A 17,072-nucleotide genomic window follows, 5' to 3' on the forward strand; every position below is an offset into this window, starting at 1 on the left:
TTCAGACAATTAGAGGGTACTTTAATTCTTCATAGTTTTTTAGTCCCACCGCTTCCTGCACTGCCTCCCAATCATGGTATCACACAATGCTGATAACAGCAGAATGGCTAAAAGCAACATCCCTTCTCATGTCGTGCCAATACCTGGCAAGCAATAACATGTTCTAGTTAGTATTGAGAAAGATCAGAGTCCAGCTACTAACCTAAGCTAAAGACTTTCCTTTTAGTCAGTGGTTCCAAAATATGTCAATGAATCCATGTCACATGAAGTTGGTGAAGGGTTTAGAGGAGAAACTGTACAAGAAGCGGCTCAAGTCCCTTGGTTTGCTCAGCCCGGAGAAGAGGAGCCTGAGGGCAAACGTCATCGCGGTCTGCAGCTTCCTCACAAGGGGAGGAGGAGGGGCAGGTGCTGATCTCTTCTCTCTGGTGACCAATGACAGGACCCAAGGGAATGTCAGGAAGATGTGCCAGGGGAGGGTTAGGTTGGGTATTAGGAAAAGGTTCTTCACCCAGAGGGTGGTGGAGCACTGGAACAGGCTCCCCAGGGAGGCATCACAGCACCAAGCCTGACGATATTCTAGAAGCACTTGGACAACGCCCTCAGAGGCATGGTTTGAATTTGGTGTTGTCCTGTGCAGGGACAGGAGTTGGACTTGATGATCCTTGTGGGTCCCTTCCAACTCAGGACATTCTATGATTGCTTACCGTTTGAAGCTGAAAGCAAGAACTATTGCACTATTTTATGCAGTGCTACAATACCTGCTACACCCCATAGCTCTAATGCACCTGCAGTGTTTTCTTTCACATCCACTGCTGAGATCCAATCCAGAAAAGACCATTACATCCATCACACAATTTAAGAAAGATGCTATCTTTAATTAAGGCTACATGGAGTATGTCTGGACGCAAGAACCCTATTTCTTGACTCCATTATACACAGCCACAAGAACATAATTAAGGCCCTTTCAATTTGTGTTTCAGCGTCTCCAAGAGTATCTCCCTTTTCCTAGGAAAGAAGCTATTCAAAAACTAAATCTCTCCCTGCACCTCATCAGGTAAGAAAAAATTCAACACCTTATAAATTAAAGTGTAATTAAGATTTCACAGTCTCCCAGTGAGTACTTTGTACTACTTCAGCATAAGCAGGGCTATGCAAAGGGAATCCTGTTCTGTGTCATAATCTTTAACAGTGTCAAAAGATGCCTATTTTATTGTATAAAAAGTAGTAAAGGCAAGTATGCAGTGATAATTTGGCAGAATAAGCTGTGAACATCCAACAGGTTACAGCTACGGGCAAAGAATTCAAGGGTATTTCCTGCTCTGCCTTCATCTTTTGCCAGTGCTCCTTCAGCATCTAGTGGCCCTAACGGCACTCTCTGAATTTTTGTTTTGAGCTAGGTTGTAGGCCTTTTGCAAGTTGTTCTTCAAATTTGCTCACCTGTCTCATTTTTGTTTTTACATGACAGTGAGCAGCAACTCTAAACTTCGTATTTTCTTCAAATGGACATTTCAGCTTTCTGAAACATGTTTCTGCTTCAAATGATTTCCTTAACCCTCCTCTCTACCAATAAGGTTCCTTTTTCATCACCATCTTTGAGAAATGATAACAGTTTTGTTATGAGCCACCAATACAGCATTTTTGTAATGTCCGCATCATCTGCAAAGATTCAATTCTTCCTGAAAGCTTTTTTTTTAAAAAAAAATCCTGACCTATGTAAGCAACCTCTTTGAAAAACGCACCCCAAAAGATTTTTTTTTTAAATGCTCACAAAGACTTTTAACCCAAGTCCTTTATGGTCACTATTACAGAGCGGCTGAAAAATATCCTGATTCAGATTCAATGCACAGCTCAGGATCAAGTCAAGGCTTACAATTCTGTCTTTTTGACTAGCTCTCTGGTGAACCAGTCTCTGATCACCTGAACGCGTCCTATTCTCAGCATAAGATGCTGATGCAGCGCGTATCTAACCTACATAGAATACATGAAGTCACCCACTGCTATCACGTTACCTGCCCACATCATCTCTCTGACATCCACATGGCTTGGGAGGATATTGAGCGATACACTCCCTCTTCTTGTTCTTGCTCTGCCCTCCTGCCCTTAGTCCTTAATTTTCAGTTCACTGGCACTGACCGATCGACACAATTTGCTTGTTAATTTGGTCTGAAAAGGTTTTCTTCAGCATGTTCAGCCGTGCCTGTGTTATTTTGTGCTTAGCCTATAATGGAGTCCTGCTAACAACACTGTTTTAAAATGGGACACTGCCAGAACAGATTTATCCAAAATTTTTCTGAAAGAAAAATGTTCCAGGTTCCACCTTATTCTTCAGTCTTCTAAAATCTGTCTTAAACCAAGACAGATCTACTTTGTAACAGACATACATCTCGTACAATAGACCTCTAAGAACTATTTTTCCCTTCACCAACTGGAGGCTTTCCTCCCATTAAATTAGTGTACATCTCCTGATCCAGTTAATTTAGTCTCATCATAATAAAGTTATGGTGACAGCCATTTCTGACAATCAGCCATCTCCCCACTGTTTCTTCTATAACATCTTATTACATGGGATTACATGTTTGACCACCCTCACAGTAAAGGAAAAAAGTGTTTTCTTGTGTCCAAATGCAATTTGTGCCCACTGCCTCTTATCCTGTCAAGTTCTATTACTATTTACTGTATCTTCTAGGACTTTACTGGGATATATTTTAGTCTTGTTTGCCATAAACAAGTCTTTGATTTCAGATGGCTCTTTAGAAAGACAAAACTTAAGTTTCTCAGTAAACCATGTTGGAAGAATTACAAGGCAAAAAGTACATCAGGAAAGAAAACACCACTGTTCCAAAAACACATGGGGGGAAAAAATACTTGCACAGAATTTAAATAAATTCAAATGCAGTTGCTAGGAGTAGCACAATTTCTTAGTTTTCAGCTTCCTATACTGCAGCCTGTAAATTACCCAAAAAATAGTTTTAAAAAAAATCTGATCTTTTCCTACTTCAGATCATTCATCCTTTAAACACCCTGAATTAGTATGTTTCCTTCCTGCTACAAGCATATCTAAGAATAAAAAGAAGTCACCATAATCCTAAATAGACTAAATTAGCTTAATACCTATTTTCCCTTGCCATTCAATTTTCTATGAAGGCAGCTCACAACCTAGAAATCCTTCTACTACCCTATTAGGCAGTTGGACAAAGTAACTTTGGCTAATAGTTAAAGGCAAGCGTCCTTCTACAGCTTCTCACAGCAAAGTATCCAAAAATGGGCGCATTATGAACACACCATTCAGAATAAGTATTAAGATATCAATGCTATGATATTAACATTCATTATTTCATTCAAATTTTCAGATTGGACCTCACATTAAATAAAAAGGGTAGCTTGGCAAACTAAAAACCCACAAGTTCACAAACATACATTTTTACTCAAAGCAAATGTTCTTTTGTGGAATAAGTCTGGCAAATTACATAGACATTAACTTTCAAAATGACAAGCCATGTTTATTTGTGGAGTATAATGATGTTTCCTCTCCTTTCATAGGTATCATTTGTTAAACTGGTTCCTCCAGGAGATCAAGTAACTCTTATGTCCTAAAAAGGTAACAAGAGCTGTTTCATTTGCCTCGGAGCCCCAGTTTCTAGTTCCTGTCCACATACAGAGGATAATGTCAAATTACACTGTGTATTTAAAACAAACCAATTTCACTATGGTTCACTACAGGAGCTATTTATTTACTTACTCACTAGTGGCAAGATCACTGGATTTTTATGATCTAATGTTTGCAGCTACATTACTTAGTTACAGTTACTGTGTAATTAATAAAAACCTGACACTGGCAGTTTAAAGGCTGAGACTCCACTTTTCAGTTAGAAGTCTGTTAGCACTAAGTTTTCAAGCTGTCTCAAGAAATGCTATCATCTGGTTGGTAGCAAGGAGAGATAAACCAGTGACAGAAGTTAACTCAGACAATAAACACCTGTGAACAGAATAGTTAAAATGGTTAAATAACCATCAAAACAAGAAATAATTAAAGGTGACAGCAATCATTAAAGTATCAGCTCTATTCGCAGATATAACTGAAATAGAATGTAATTTATTTTTCAGAAGATGCATCCACCCACTGCAACGCCAATAAAATTATCTAAGGTTATCAAAAGCCGCCTTCTCTTTACACTCAAAACAGACTTAGAGAAACCTTCAACTGAGTAGTCTCACAAAACACATACCTCCCAAGAATCACATAGGGATGTATGTTTATTAAATATAATGTTATGTCTTGAGAGAGAACACTTAGGAGCCTGTAATGTATATTAGGATGCTTCTAAACAGCTTGGCAGGATTGAGAGAGCAACCAACAAGAAAAACATTTATTGTTATGAGTCAGAATGGAGCAGAGAAAAAAACCCATACTCCCTAACTCCCAATAGGTCTCATTATTATTGCTACAGATTAAAAAAATGCAGGTCAGTCTCATTAAACAAGTTGAATATACACTAATATTTCTAATTGCATCCCAAATGAACCAGTTAATATCTATTAAGCATGCAGTCAATATTTAACTGGTTAGGATAGGACACACTGTTTGGAAGAGGGGAGGGAAGAGTACAACAGTTTTGGGGCAGTTTCCTTAAAACACACAAATACACACTAACAATACTGATTTTTGTCACATTAGTTTCATTTCTAGTGGCAAATCAAACACATGCAGAATGATTTAATCTATTAAAAATGCCAGTCCACAGAGAATACCTCTCACCACTCTATAATACCTGAAATACATACCACCAGTATTTCTAATATAATTAGCAGCATTTTTAAATTGAATCGAAAGCATCTCAAAAAGATCTGTTGGATCCTGATACCTCTTCTAGCCTGAATCATTCCAAGTAGCACAAGACACACGACTATCTATTTCGATCTATATCCTTCCTCCCAAATTGGGATCTGAGAGTGGAACTGGAAATATTGATGCATACCCTCCAACACAAGTGATACAAACATAGAAAGATTAGCTCAGGAGCTTGAAGTAGTGATATACAAAGTAGAAGAGCAACCTTAAGAAATTTATCTAAGTTTGTGATCTTTTAGAGCAGTTCTGCAGCTAACAAACCACTAACAGTGCAGTTTCAAATAATAAAGTTAGGTAAAAATGTATCATCATCAAAAACCGGTTCCAGCCTATCTTCCTGTCCTTTCACCTATCAACACAAGTGACTGTGGTGCCACAAGCAGCTGCCTATGCAGCACGCTGCCAAATCAGTTATGAACCCTAAAAGCTTGGGTTTGGGTTTTTTTCCTTCTGGTTTTCAGCTATATCAGCATGATGGCACAATAAAATACTGAACTACACAGTAGCAGATAACAAAGGCAAAGACAGTGAATAGCCAGGTATAAGAGCGAGACATTTGCTTTTAGCAGAAGAATAACCTTCCTCAATGTGCTTGTGAAACCACACACTAAGGGTGTAGTTCAAGCACTAAACCTGTACCTTGCCCTCCTTTGCCCCCAGCTACTTATTCTTACCCATATACCACTCCTATCTGTATGCCAGTACAAGTATTTGTGTGAACATGGAGTTAACTATACCAGGGAACCGATCCAGTGGAGAATTAATTGGCAAAAACAACTGGTTAGTCAGAGAGAGATTCTCTCATCAAGCAGAAAGTATGCTAGTGCCAGCAAAAGGGAGAGAAGTGTGCAGTCTGTGGCAGACAGAAGGCTGTGAAACCTCTTTTACCATCAGCCTACGCTTACACTGACTGTGAAACTACAGCCTAGGGTTTCATGGCTTAGGCTATGTTTTCATATTTGTGATAGTGCTGATGGTCTTTGAGACTTCAGAGCAACTACAAGGGGAGACTCAGCCATGTGTCCTGTGTCCTCTGCTTACACTACCTTTAACCCTCTCTCTCTCCTCTCCCCCTCCCTCCCATCCCATCTCAGTGCTGCTTCCTCAGATGTGCGATGCAAGCACTTCTGCAGTTGCATCGCAAACAGTGTAGGGAACTAATCTAACTCAAAAATAAATAGCCTACAAAGTCCTTTTGTGAGAGAGACAGAAGAAAGCAAGCTTCTATTTGGATCTGTTCCTGCACAGCAACCCAAGCCACCATACTTACGCACCAGACAACACAGAAATAAGTAATTAATTAATATTTCTTCTAACACTCTTATTGAAAAAAATACTCAGAAAGCCACAGCCTAACAGGTTTCTGGAAAGAAGTGAACTACCAGCATGTGACAATTTCACATCACCTCATCTTAACGGCCACTTGTACCTTAAAAAAATAAAGTGCACCCCAGTTAGAATAGGATCTTATTTTTCAGAAAGGGAGAAGAGAGGGACTGTTTTGTCATAAAAGAGTTATGCTCTACACTTCACTCTTTAAAAAGAGACCGCCAAGCATCCTTAAGAGAAAGTTTTAGCTATACCACAGCTGTTCATTCCAAATGGAACAGGTAAATAAAGCTCATGCTCTAAGCTAAAAGATGACAGCAGCCGTCAATCTTTGTCTATAACTGGACCCATATTTGACCTATGCCAATAAGATCCAACACACTATAAGGAGCTGGAAAAAGACCAATCACAAAACTGAATACTTTGTTCACTTGGTGCATTTGCTTCTAATTTAGTTTTTCCACTTTCTCACCCTATATTAGTTTTGCCTTATGAATTAAAAAAATTGATATAAGCATTTAAACAAAGTCTGTTAAACAGTCAACTTTAAACAGAAATCTATGCTACCATACATCTTCGTTTTAGTAAAACAGCAATTAAAGGGAGTAGCTGTCCTACTTTTTCCAAAACCAAGGAGTGTCAATTTTCCTCCCTTTTTAAAATACTGTCTTAATATTAGTTCAGAACACACAGTGGTAATCAGGAAGTTGAAGTTTCACATTAAGCACATGCAAACAAAATATTTGAAACATACTAGAAGCAAAAGGTCATGTTCTTCATGTGGGGGATGTGTTTCCCAGCTTCAAACAGGACTTCTTGTATTACAACTTGTGGACAAGCTGTAGCCCAAACTTCAGAATAAACCAATGAGAGGAATTCCAGAAGTTCCAAAATGAAGACGAACTCTTAAGATCAACAAATTTTTGTGTTCTAAATCTACCATTCTGCGAGAAAACGCTTCGCTCCTTCTCTGCCATCTCATCCTTCTGTTTTTACAAAAGCTTATCATTTTCACATAAATACAGAAATTCACCTAAAACTTGAAATGTATGGAGGAAGAGATGAGGTACAAGAATCAAATTAGAATTTCAAGACTGCATTTTAGGACCACTGCAATGTTTAGAGCTGCACCTTGAAATAGGCAGGCTGAGGAGAGAAAGCAGTAGTGTGTTCCACATTTGCACAATGCTTTGGAAATAATTATACCTTGTATATGAAATAATTATGCAAGTCAGCTAATATTTTTTAATACACTAGCTGGCAACACAACCAAGAGGAATTAGCACAGAACTGATTTAAGCACCTTGATCCTTTAGACCACAGTTGCACATGGTGATGTAGGTAAGGCTCTTATCTTTGACTAGCTTCATTTACTTCCCAAGCAGAAGCCTAGTCTTATTTCTGGCAAGGCGATGCAAAGCTATGTTTTAAAAATACTTCAAGGACATAGAAGTTGTCATACATACACAGATCAATTAGATTCCCTGAAAAAGGATAAGGCCAACTCATTGGATAGCCTTATGGAATGCAATACAAACTCATTAGCTTCACAGGGTGTAAAATGGCAAAGAGTACTAATGAAAGCACCACTAGAAGGTGTGTGTTGATGAAGCTTGTGTGTTTAGTCACAACCCCCTTATGCTAACTCTTAGTATATACTTCAGCTTGTGATATTTGCCTAGTTTTGAATATTCAACTAGTGGAGTAATCAAACAGGGAAGCGACATATCTATGTACATGAGGTAACAGAGCATAATACTTTCAAAGACGATTATCACCAATACTAAATTACGTGGCCCAAAGACTATAACCCTTTTTATTCCTTATTAGAACCAGCAACTTCTTGGAAGTTTTTAAAGGAAGAAGGAAAGCCCTAAGAAATACGTGCTGTGACAAGTGCTGGGCAGACACAGCCACAGACTGCTGCAGAGCCAAATGCTATGATCAAATACAGTCTTCCTTTGCATTCCCAAGACTATTTCTTCTCTCCCTCACTATCTAGTAACCAGGCAGAGGACAAGTCTGGAGATAATAATCATCACCTTGCTTGTAGCAATGATACAAAATGCTGTTTTTAAAGCAGTTATCAGCAGGACATCTCTTAAGCAGCAATAGGAGGATAACTCATGCAGTGAGGGTTAACTGTCCCTTACATAAAACGATGGAAGTGTTCACTGCTCTGAAGATCTTGCTTATGCAAACCAAAATAAATCTTAAATATAAAGAAAACTAAATGGTCCTGGAACTGGAGCAAGGGAGCTTATGGGAAGGTCAGATAGCAATGGACTAGCGCTGGACCGTTATTTACCCTTTCACTGGATGTATGATATGATGGATCATTTACCATAATACCTGCTATTACTAAACCAGCAAACAGCACTTCTTTACAGAAGAGCTCGACAGTCTGGGTGGACAAACCCATGAACCATAAGGAAATCACCTGTAAACAAGAACAATTACAGGCACATTAGAAAAATAAAGTAGGCAAAATGATTTAAACCCCGCAGCTGGGTATATGTAGGATCCTGCTTATATGTTGGTCAAACATGAGCGTACTACAGGGAATAAGCAACTGAACAATTGTAAGCCATTGTAGAGAAAATTACTGGTATGCATTTACCATATTAATAAATATAATGCAGACATAGCATGGGCTAGCAGATAGCCACATGAGACTGGAAGTCAGCAAATCCAGAGTTTTAACCATTATCAACTCACTGTGACTGGGTTTACTTGACACAATTATATCTTTTTAGTTTTCCTCATCTGTGAAGTGGGGGGTAATCCAGAAATCTCTACTCCCCAACTGAAGTGCAAGGTCTAATTTACATGCCATGCTTTAGGCTGCAACAGTTAGGAATTGCAATGACAGCCGAAGCAGTAATTCACTCTACCAATAATTTACCCTTCTCTTTACAGCTTGTATAATTACAAGTACTAAATAAAACACGCTGTTCATTAACTAAAAGAACTTCTCCCCTACCTAGTTGTATTGGAGCTGATGACAGCACCTCCTTTAATCATTCCTTTTCCACTAACACTAAAAATTCTTCCTCCTTGCATACATGTAACATCAGAACAAATAATAGAGGACCCTAGTCCCTAACTCTACAAATTCTCAAGTGTTATAAATGTGTCCAGCATTTAGTATTCACACAAGCGTTACAATCAGTTCTAAACAAGACAATTTGCTCTCCATTTAAAAACAGCTTAAAATATTACATACTTGGGCAATCCCTCAAGCTTGCAAAATATATGAAACCATAGCTCTATTGCTTCCACTTCCAGTCTACAATACGAGGGAGTGCAAATACACTCCTGCTGGGTCACTAGAAAGGTGTGGCTAAGAGCAGTACTAGCAAAGCAGTTAGAACTCAGCTAGGTGGACAAACAGCTGAACTGGAAAGGGGATGGAAAAAACAGGAGAATGGCAGCTGTCATATTCCAAATACTGGCAAGAAATTCACAGGCTCTCTCCACATCTTTTTAAGTATACATACAAGAAGCTCAAAGACTCAGTGACAACTATCTTGCCCACCTTCACTAATTCAAATGAACATCTGGATTATACCATCCTTACTACATACAGATCTGTCACCTTCACCAAATTTTTAATTAGGCTGTTTCTCACCCTTTGATGTGTGGAAGGTGCTTAAAGTGAGCTCACTCACATTCTGGTTGTGCATGTAGAAGATCACAAAATCTAAGAATGGCAATGAAATTTTAAAGAAAGTGGCTGTAAAGTCTCATCACATTGTGACACAAGCAGTCTAATCTCAGTGGATCCAAAGGTCTTCCATCCTGCTTACTGCATGTCCTATACGTCAGTGACAGAAACTAGTTAGCTAAAACCTTAAGTTACAATGACATCTTATATTAGAGGAATTATTGCCATGAGTCGTCCAACTAGCCTTGCTAAGCATATATGCACAACTGCTGGGTTCTGCTTTAGCAGAAGAAACTTTTGCTAGATTAACAACATAGAGTAACATTTCAGGAAAATAAGAATAAGCAGATGCCACTTCAAGAAAAGAGAATTCAACAAAACTAGTGAGAGATGTGATGGCCTGGCTTTTGAACTGAGCCACAAGGCCGAGCTAATCCCCGCCTGCTTCTGTGAAGCTAAAAATTGTTTTGACAGGGTTTCTTAGTATTCCTTATTTTCTTTTGAAAAATCCATGGGGTTTACTTTTTAGAACTCCCCTAGAAATTTGACAGGGAACAGAAAGGACAACATACACTTGTCTAAGATTAAAAAAGGAAGTTGCTAAATTGCATAATACTCTAGATTTCCATAGGCAGGACTCCAGAACTATATCTCAGGGACAACAATACCTTTTGCAGGTTCTGTTATCACACAGTGGTGAGATACTTGGTTGGGGCCTGTAATGGTTTGATTATCAAAAGTACAAATGCACCTAAACCAATACAAATATGACATTTCTTGTATAAGCTGCTTCTACACTGTACTGGCCAGCCTGCAGATCCTTAGTCTCATGCAGCTCACAAGCTGTTCAAACACAACGCTTACCCTCAAGTTTCACTACAACTACAGGGCTGTTTCAGAGTAGGCATGGGGTAACCTGAACCCCTTGCTATGGGAGCCACAGAACCTCCAGGACTACTGTCACTGGGTCATCAGAGACAAAGCTGCAAAACCCACTGTGCAGCACAGCAGTGGGATAGCTGGTGACCAGCATAACATCTCACCTGCCAAATGTTCTTACAGCTCACACTCCCACCAGCTATCTAAAGCATGTGATTTTTGCCTCTGCGCTCTGTCACATTAAGATGTTGGTATTCGGCTCATTAGGTCAGAAAAATTGGGCACCTCTTGCATAGGCTACATATTTCTACTGCAGACCTACCCTAAGCCTATAACAAAACAGAATCAAGTCTACTACATTACTTCAGGAGTGACTCAGAAGTGCCACCTGACTCACTAACTTTGCACCACTAACAAGCACCACCCTGGACTTGAGCCATCAGAACCTCTGCCATTTAAACCAAGTTTACTGTTATAGAGCAAACAAGTTGAGCACAGAGGGCTGCATTTATACAGTTGATTTTCCAATTCAGTTTTGACCTACTGGGGAGAAAGAACCCATACAAGTCAACATCCAAAAATTAGTTAAAAGCTGCCTTCTGAAATGGATTTATTCACATAATAATGTGAACTTAATTTATTCCAGAAGAAAAAAGAAAATTTAGACCTATACCTTCTAAACTACATGCTAACCAGAAACTCAACAGAAACTCAATATAATTCCACACATCTGAAGGACTCTCACAAACATTGCAGTACCTGGGAAGAAATTGGAGGGTGAAAGGATTTTGACATTTATTTAGAAGCTGCAAGAATAAAGCTTAGGACAAGCAAATTTGACTAGGCACAGACAGGCTTTATTAGTTATCTGGTTTAAGCCCAAATTCTTCACAACGCCCAGTTAGAAACAAGGTATTACTGTTCAATCGTAACTAATCAAGGCACTTAAAATTCAAGGGTGTGTGTGTTATATTAGGAACTAAGAACAATAAAGTAAAAAAAAAAAAGAGAGAACAAGACACAAAGTATCTTGCTGCATCTTAGAATAGTCTAAATCTAGTACTCTATCAGTCTTCCTAAATTTCATATATAATAGGACCACATTCAGTATCAAAAATAACTGTCTAATGCACAAAAGGATACAGATCCATACTTCTGAGTTTCTAGAAAATGCTACAATACAAATAACAGAGATGATTCTAGCATGAAGAGAACTACAAAGCAAAACTGACCTAATGAACTTGATCACTCAACTTCTATCATACTGAAGAAAAACAAACATAAAATACTTCAACAATACTAAATACAAACTTGAAGTTTCACTGTGTATTTTGCAGTTGTTAACTTATTTTTTGGTTCTAAAATTTTGGAGAATTTTAATAGGTTTCTGTTTTTACTTGGTGTTTTGTTGTTAAAGTAGCCTGCAAACGTTAAAAAAATTAATAGTAGCTTAACTATGTACCATTGCTTACTGAACTTTCACACACTGAAAAATCTGAGAATTGTTCAAGTCCTCCACCTTGAAATATCTGACCCAACCAAGCTCTCAGCCACCTGAAGCCCAAATGAGGATTTAAAAAAAACACTAGATGAGCAAGTTGAAACTCTAAAAATATAAGTATCAGATTAATATAGAACCAAGACGTAGAGCTAAAAACCACAACAAACCTATCAAAGTTTGAACCAGCAAAATTTTAAGCTATTTGCACTGTTTCAAAATCCCCATATAATCATATTCCTTTAATGAAAGTAAGAAACTTTCTTGTTAAAGTTCAGTATGCTCCTGCCATAGCATCCGCCGTTATTTGTGAGGCAGATAATATCACTCAGCCTCTTCTGCAGAGAATTTTCTAAGTCATGGCGTTAAGACAGAAAACATTATGACAAATCTGCACCACACACAATGGGACTATTGATTTTGAGGTCTCTAAATACTCCTTACTCCGCAGGCTCCACTTCCCCCTGCCCTCCTCCACCTTTTTTTTTTTTTAAATATACAATTTGCTTTATTTGGACTTTATTCCCAGAAACTGAAGTTTATTCAAAAAAAACATTTAGATTAGTTGAAATGTTCACTTCTTGCACCTGATTTGCAAAAATACCTTTTCCCAAACAGATCTGGATGTACTGTTTGACTTAACTAACGAAATATCCTTAAAAGTAAACATTTTACAAACAGTGACAGTGTTATAATGCTATAGTGATCATTAATCCTACACAAATAAAAGTACACAAGGAAAACTTAGAAAAATTTGATTTCCCTGAAAGCGTCCTTTTAGGTCCTGGAACTCAAGACGGGCCTATTTGGGCTGTCCTGCCACAGATCTCATTTGTCACATTATTAAGGCTACTTTAGTAAGGGCTGTCTTTCCATGCAAGGAGCCGTAAACAACCTCCTCAGGAGAGGTTTTTAAATGTTATCTGTTTCTTAGCCTAGAAAAGTCTCAGTCTGGTATACAGCACCATAAGCAAAACACTTGATTATCAGGAACGAGCTGCCATTTCTCCTCCGTTTGCTGTCTTTACACCTATATATAAAGCAGGCCAGTTTAAGAACTGTTTGGAGAAACAAAAGTAAGAAACGTTCAGAATGGAACCTCAGTGTTGGAGGGCTTGCCCTTTGCCATCTAAGGCTAGACAGAACTATTAGTTCACATAATCTCATGTGGTATGTACACATCTACAGACCTTCAGCCAGTTATTCCTCTAAGTAGTCCACAATTGGTGGAAAAGCACTCCAGATTTCCCCCTAAAGATTTATTATTTAAGGAGGCAAAACGTGATCTTTGGTAAGTTCTCCACCATATCAAATTTTCTCATATCAAAAATAAAGGAGTGGCTGAAAAATGCAACAACGACGTTACATTCTCAAGCCGCAACGCGGCAATCACAATAACCAAGACTGCAGCCAAGTTTACAGTGGGAGGAGGTTCTAGTCAAGGAAGTAAACTTGCAGATATCTGGGCTATTTAAATGTTTAAGGGGTGGAATAGAGCATTTCACTCCTCTACCACACTCCAACTCTGAAAAGCCCAGGGGTGGCGAGACAACGGCAACCTGTCCTTAGGGAGAGGGAAGACAGACAGCATGTAGCGACTTTGGAAGCATTCTGAAAATTTACTGCTGTACAGGTGGTTCTTCCCTCCTTCTTTGAGCGACTTCTGTGTTTCTTCATCAGGGGCCTAGGGGCCATGGCAGGAGCCAGCCCAGCAGAGAGAGGTTTTAAGGGCTCCTGTACCAAAGCGGGCACACCCCCCCCGCCCGGACCCTGGCAGGGAAGAGGGTACATGAGGAAGAAGCATAGCTCGCCAAGAGCTGGAACGGCCCAGACGAGCCCAAGAGGGACGGGAAAGCAGCCAGCCATAACGGCAAGGCCACAGACCACCTGGAAAGCAGCCCCTGCCCGCCGGAGGGATCCAAGCCGCGCCGGGGGGGCGGGCAGGGGGCCACAGCGGGCGGGCAGGCACTGGGGGAACAGGGCGGGAGGCGGGGGGAGCAGGAAGGGGTCGGCTGGGCAACGAGTGGGTGTCGGGCAGCCACCTCAGCAGGGGGAGGGGCAGCGGCCATGTTGTGCGGGGGCGGGGGAGCACGGGCCCGGCTGAGGTGCCACCGCCGAGCCGAGCCGCCCCCAGCCCCCCGCCCCGCCCGCCCGCGCCCCGCCGTACTCACGCCTTGTCCACCAGCTCCCGCACTTTCCACATATTGAGCATGGCGCCGACCACCTGGAGACCTCCCCGGCCCCGCCGCCTTCCGCCGCCGGCCCCAGGAGGCCCCGCTCGCCGCGCTCCGGGCAGCCGCCGCCGCCGCGCCGCCGAGCCAGGCCCGCTCCGGGCCCGCCGCCGCCTCCGCCAAGCAAGGGACGCGGCTCCGTTCCCGGAAATGGAGGGTCGCGCGGCCTGCTGGGAGATGTAGTCTTCCCGCCGGCGGGGCGGGGCGGGAGGCCGGGCTGGGCCGCAAAGCCTGCTGGGAAGTTTAGTCTCCGGTGAAGGACGCCGGCTCTGCTGCGCGCAAGGCCTGCTGGGAGATGTAGTGCCGCAGCTTTCCCTGAGCGGGGCGGGCGGCGGGGCGGGCCTGGCCTCGCCGGGGAGGGCCGCGTCGTGAGGGTCCCGCAGACACTGTCACAGAGCGGTGGAACCGAGGCTTTGTGCCCTTCTCGGCTTCGGGGTGCAGGTACAGGCCGGCCCTGGCCCGCCCTCACACCGCTGCAGCATCTACCCTGTGAACCTCTTGACTCGGGCGAGGCACAGGAGGGAGAAAGGTCTTTGCAAATAGCTGGTTAAAGCACAAAACGCAGGTGTAAGACTCACGTCTGACTAGAATATGGATTTATACCCTGCTTTTATTGGGAGAAAGTAATTTAAGAGCAGCATTCTGTCTTCATGACTGCCTGTCTGTGGTGTACGGACTGCCATGACTTTTGGGTGGACTTTCTGGGTTCCTCCTGCATGCCAAGACTGGGATTTCTGCGAGAAATGTGACACAGAAAAGCAGGTGAAAGGACGCAGCATGTGCTCTGTGCATGACAGCGCAGTCCAAAGTGGCACAGCACGTGTGGGAGCGTTATCTCCACTTCTCGAGAAAGATGGAGTCAATTGACAAAAAGCCAAGGAACAATCCCATATATTAAAGTTGCCTCAGGAGAATAAGTGTTTTAGCAAACTTGTCAACAAGCATTGCAAGACCGTCTTCATATATTGCTTATGCAGGCTATTGAACAGGAATCACAGCTCCCTGGGTATAACAAAAAGAGTGAAGTCAGTGAAGTGAGGTTATAATTAGGATTGTCAGACAGTTTCACTACGTACATTCACTTTTGTTTTCCATCAACTTGTTTTCAATGTGAGTTTTGGATGACCAGTCATGATGGGGGGATTTTCTTCTCAAGAGGAGTGGAAGTCTGGCGGCTATTTCTTTGCAGGTCACAGGACATGAAGAGAGTACCTACCTATTATAGTTAGTCAATAATATTTTCTTGATGTATATTTCTTGTTTGTGTGCTTGTGACATAAATGAACATATCTTCCCTATAGACAATATACATCTGCAAACTTTTACCCAAAGGCAACATGTATCTGTAAACTTTTTGCCTTTTAATTATTTAGTCTGAACAAGCAAAAAAATACATGAGAAAGACCAGTTGCAACTGCACTTACTGATCAAATAACAGTCACCTCTTTTAAAAGTTGGTGCTCTCTAAACTGTTCAAGAAAACTAAACTGCTGATCACCTGCCTGCTTTCTGACATCCCGTTATATTTTTTACATAGGTACTTTTCATGGCTTCTGTCTCCTGCACATCTCAGTGAAGTCTATTTGAATATAAGAACATCCTGAATGGATCATCAAATCCAACATCCTCTCACTAAGAGTTGTAATTGTTAGATGTTAATGTAAAGAATGTAAGAACTGGTGAATGTGGATGGATCAATCCACAGGTACATATTTCCCATTTTCAGTTTTTTGTTGCTTAGGGACTTGGTTCTGGAACATTGGTGCTAAAGCTTTCTGTGTAGGAGCAGTGGATGGACTTTTGTTTTATGAATTTAACCGATTGCTTTTTGAATCCTTTTAGATTAGCTTACACAACACCTTGTGGCAATGATTTTGGTGTTATAACTGTTGTGTGAAAAAATATTTCCTTTTCTATGTTTTAAATTATCTGCTTGATAGTGTTACTAATTCAAGTATTATGAGAATTAGTATATAACAATTCCTTACTGCTCCTTTCCTTGTCAGCTGCGAATTTAGAAATCTGTAGATTTCTTACTGCACTGTTTTCTTCATTGTGCCTAAGACTTGCAGTTTACTTAGTTTCTCCTTGTTCAGAAGTTGTGCCTACTTTTTCAATTCTACAGTATCATTTTGAAACTGAAGAGAAAGAACCAGCACTGCGTGCAGTAGTGAAGACACTGAATGGCCTACTGATGTTGTGTAGGTTTTTTTATTCAATTCCTTTCAAAAGAGTTCTTAACATAATTTGCCTTTTTGAATGCTACCGAACATGGAGATGGTATTTTAATCTGCAGCACATCTATGGTGAGTGTTTGTGGTTGGTCTTTCACCAGTTCTGCTGTCCCCACAAATGCGGGGCACATTGCCACGTGCCTTTCCATCATGGATTGGGAGGAGGGAGATCCTTAATTTCATACTCTAACACCTGGCAAAGCAAGCTGGGTGAGGACTTTTGCTCTTTGATATCTGCCCTTCATATTTTTCTGTGAATAAACTGAGGATGTTGGTCTTCAGGAGTAGGAGAAGACATTTATAACCTCTGTTTAAAGAAGGAATAAAGTATTACAATTGGGGCTTGCAGAGATACAACTTTCCTGATTTGCTAGAAGTGTTGTTA

The 17,072-nt window shown here is 40.8% G+C and overlaps 1 protein-coding gene across 1 annotated transcript in view; it reads right to left on the reverse strand.

The window, feature by feature from the left end:
* CLINT1 (clathrin interactor 1) overlaps nt 1–14,617 on the reverse strand; it is a 53,561-nt gene extending 38,944 nt beyond the window's left edge. The window contains exon 1 of the mRNA XM_064458567.1: nt 14,394–14,617. Coding sequence (XP_064314637.1) covers nt 14,394–14,434 — 41 coding nt within the window. The 5' untranslated portion in view covers nt 14,435–14,617. The remainder of the gene's footprint in view (nt 1–14,393) is intronic.
* Between the last annotated feature and the right edge of the window lie 2,455 nt (nt 14,618–17,072).

Source organism: Phalacrocorax carbo, chromosome 8 (assembly GCF_963921805.1).
Source record: "Phalacrocorax carbo chromosome 8, bPhaCar2.1, whole genome shotgun sequence".
Taxonomy (NCBI): Eukaryota; Metazoa; Chordata; class Aves; order Suliformes; family Phalacrocoracidae; genus Phalacrocorax; species Phalacrocorax carbo.